General features: G+C 45.7%; 1 protein-coding gene across 1 annotated transcript in view; it reads left to right on the plus strand.

The window, feature by feature from the left end:
- The window catches only part of MAP3K4 (mitogen-activated protein kinase kinase kinase 4), a 110,260-nt gene that overhangs the window by 89,189 nt on the left and 18,070 nt on the right, over nucleotides 1-3,001 (plus strand). The window contains exon 16 of the mRNA XM_006882822.1: nucleotides 2,491-2,590. Coding sequence (XP_006882884.1) covers nucleotides 2,491-2,590 — 100 coding nt within the window. The remainder of the gene's footprint in view (nucleotides 1-2,490; nucleotides 2,591-3,001) is intronic.

The following is a 3,001-nucleotide window of genomic DNA, read 5'->3' on the forward strand; positions in this document are numbered from 1 at the left end:
ATAAGTCATTGATTGTACAAAATTCAATCATTCTATCTCCAGCTTCATTTCTGTCACCAAGCCCATGTTTTCCAACTACTGATTCTTCTTCTCTGTTCCCAACTTTTGCGTTCCAGTCACCCATTATTATCAATGCATCTTGATTGCATGTTCGATCTATCTCTGACTGTAAAAGTTGGTAGATTTGGTATGTTTTATTTGGGGGGGGGGTTAGTCATTGTTGCACATTTTTTCCACCAGCCTACAATATACCCCTTGTTCCAAATTTTCATGCATACAAACACATATTCCTTTTAGACAGTTCTTCCCTTCCTCTGTTCTGTTGCAGTGATCATTATCTGCTCTTTTGCTATTTTCCCACCAACACGTCATGTCTGTCTTATTTTATAATAGTGGGGTTATGCAATATTTGTCCTTTTGTGAATAAGATCTTTTACTCAGCATTATGTCCTCCAGGCTCATTCATCTTGTATAAAGCTATATCAGTTCATTGTTTCTCAGTGCTGCATAATATTCCATTTTGTGAATGTTCCATAGTTTTTCTATCCATTCATTTGTTGATGGACACTTGGATTGCTTCCATCTCTTTGCTGTTGTGAATAATGTAGCAATAAACATGGGTGTGCATACAACTGTTTGAGTGGCAGCTTTGGTTTCTTTAGAGTATATTTCCAGTAGAGGAATTACTGGGTCAAATGGTATTTCTGTTTCCAACTTTCTAGAAGAAAGTGCCAGACCACCTTCCATAGTGACTGTACCATTTTGCCTTCCCCCAGCCAGCAGTCAGTATAAGGATTCCAGTCTCCTTATAAGCTCACCAGCGTTTGTTGTTTGCTGTCTGTTGAATTTTGCTCATGTTGCTGAGGTGGTGTGTTTGTTCTGCCTTGAATACTCTCTCTGTCCTGAATGGTAATCCCTGGCATCTCTTTATTTTTATTGGCCATTTCACCTTCTTTTCAGCAAAGTATCATGGTTTTTGCAATACTGAATGTACTACACCCTTAAATGCTTATTTCGCGGCTTCAGGCATGAAGGATAGTAAGTCCGTTTGGTTTTGTTTTAGAAGAATATCTTTATTTTGTACTGCAAATTTTTCCCACAAAGTTAATTTTTTTCCAAATTTTATTATCTTTTTGTGTGTGTACCGTCAAATCAGATCTGACTGGTACAGGAGGAGACTGTCCTTCCTTCTCCAGCAGAGCATCTGGGGGATTCGAACGGTGCACCTCTCAGATTGCAGTGCAGCTTCTTGCCACTAGGCCACCAGAGCTCCCACAAAGTTGATTTTTGACTGAGTAGTGTCAGTACCTTTGCTGAAGTAGTGACTTTACTATCCTCATGGATTTCTTTTGGGTCATTTTGGGTCCGTTTTCCCCCTACATTGCAGTGTTGTCAGTCTTTCCGCACTTGGCTTTGTAGCGGTGGAGATCATGAACTGGGCTAAGGTCCTGAAGTTTTTGCTCATGTGCACGGTACACCCACTGTGGCTTGCTGATGACGTTTCCCTCAAGTCTCTCTGGTCCTCTCTCTCCTGTTCTGTGAAAGGCTATTGAAAGCCGACGGGCAAACCACTGAAAAGAAAGAGCTTCTGGCTAGGACCAAATAGATGTTCACCGATGTTATTACAATGGCTCAGATAACTGTTCACTAAAATTATTATGGGACAGAAGAGAAAATGCAACATTGAAAAGAAAACCTAGACCGAGGTGAAGCAGGAAGTTGGAGTGGAAGAGAAAACGTGGTGGCGAGAGGTCTGGGACTTCAGCGTCAGTTAGTGGGAGGATGACATTGTTGGCATTTTTATCGAGCCCCTGTTGCATTTTCTCTGTTGCCGTGTTTACCGCCTGATGGGTTTGTTCCAAGCAGGGAACAGTGCTCTGCAGGCAGCGTAGTGCCTGTCCACCTGGCAGGGTTTGCAGAAGGAAGGAGAGCTGAGGACCTGGGGACAGTGACAGGGTCCCAGTCAGCCCTTGGCCGGGGCTCAGGCCTGGTCACATCTGGGCGCTGGAGGGCCTAAAGTGGAGATGGCACCCAGTCCCCTCTGTCAGAGGAGCCACTGAGCCAGGTGCGGCCTCCACTCAACTCGGGCAAGGTTTTTAAGAATAGTTTTTAGAGAGCTCTGGTGGCCTAGTGGCAGGAAGCTGTACTGCTATTCCAGAGGTGTGTGGTTCAAATCCACCAGATCCTCTGCTAGAGAAGGGGAACAGTCTCCTCCTGTACCAGTCAGATCCAATTGGACTGTACGCACACAAAAATAATAAATTTTAAAAAAAGAATAGTTTTCATATAGAGGCAGTTGAATGTTTAATGTGGCTATCTGTCTTTTAGTAGTATTTTTTTGGTATCGTGTGTGTAATGTGATTTTTCTTGCTGCAAATGGGTTCATTTTGGTCCACGCACAGTGTCGGGCACTTGTTGCACCACCCTGTCTGCTGGGCCTGTGTCCTGTCGCCCGTTAACCAGCCTTGTTTGTTGCTGTTTCCCCGGCAGCTCTCCACCGGAACAGCCCTCGTCCCATGAAGGTGCCTCGATGCCACAGCGACCCTCCTAACCCGCACCTCATTATCCCCACGCCAGAGACCGGGTTCAGGTACTTGGTGCTTCCCCGGCCCCCCGCCTCCGGCTGCTGCGTGTCATGCATGTCCTTCCTCGTGGGCCTGTGGGGTGCGCGCTCCTGGGGGCTCCGTGTCTGCCCTGCATCCTTGCTCCAACCTGAGAAGCTCCGCTTTGCACTCTCCGTATTACGGTTCCGAGCTGCAGGTCTAAGTGGACACGTAGCTTCCGTGACAGCTTCAAGTCTCAGCTTATCTATAACTTCAAGCTACTAAACACTGTTAACTCTGAAGTAGTTCTTCTCGATTTGGAAAGTTACCTTACAAAAACCCGTTTGAATTTGCATAGCCTAATAAACACTCAAAAAAGCTTTACTAAGTACCAGTTGAGGAGTGGAGGGAAAGCTGGGCTGGGTCCATCTGGAAGTCATGGGCCTGTAGTTGCTGGG

Source organism: Elephantulus edwardii, unplaced genomic scaffold (genome assembly GCF_000299155.1).
Source record: "Elephantulus edwardii isolate Elephantulus edwardi_28Jun2011 unplaced genomic scaffold, EleEdw1.0 scaffold00024, whole genome shotgun sequence".
Lineage (NCBI taxonomy): Eukaryota > Metazoa > Chordata > Mammalia > Macroscelidea > Macroscelididae > Elephantulus > Elephantulus edwardii.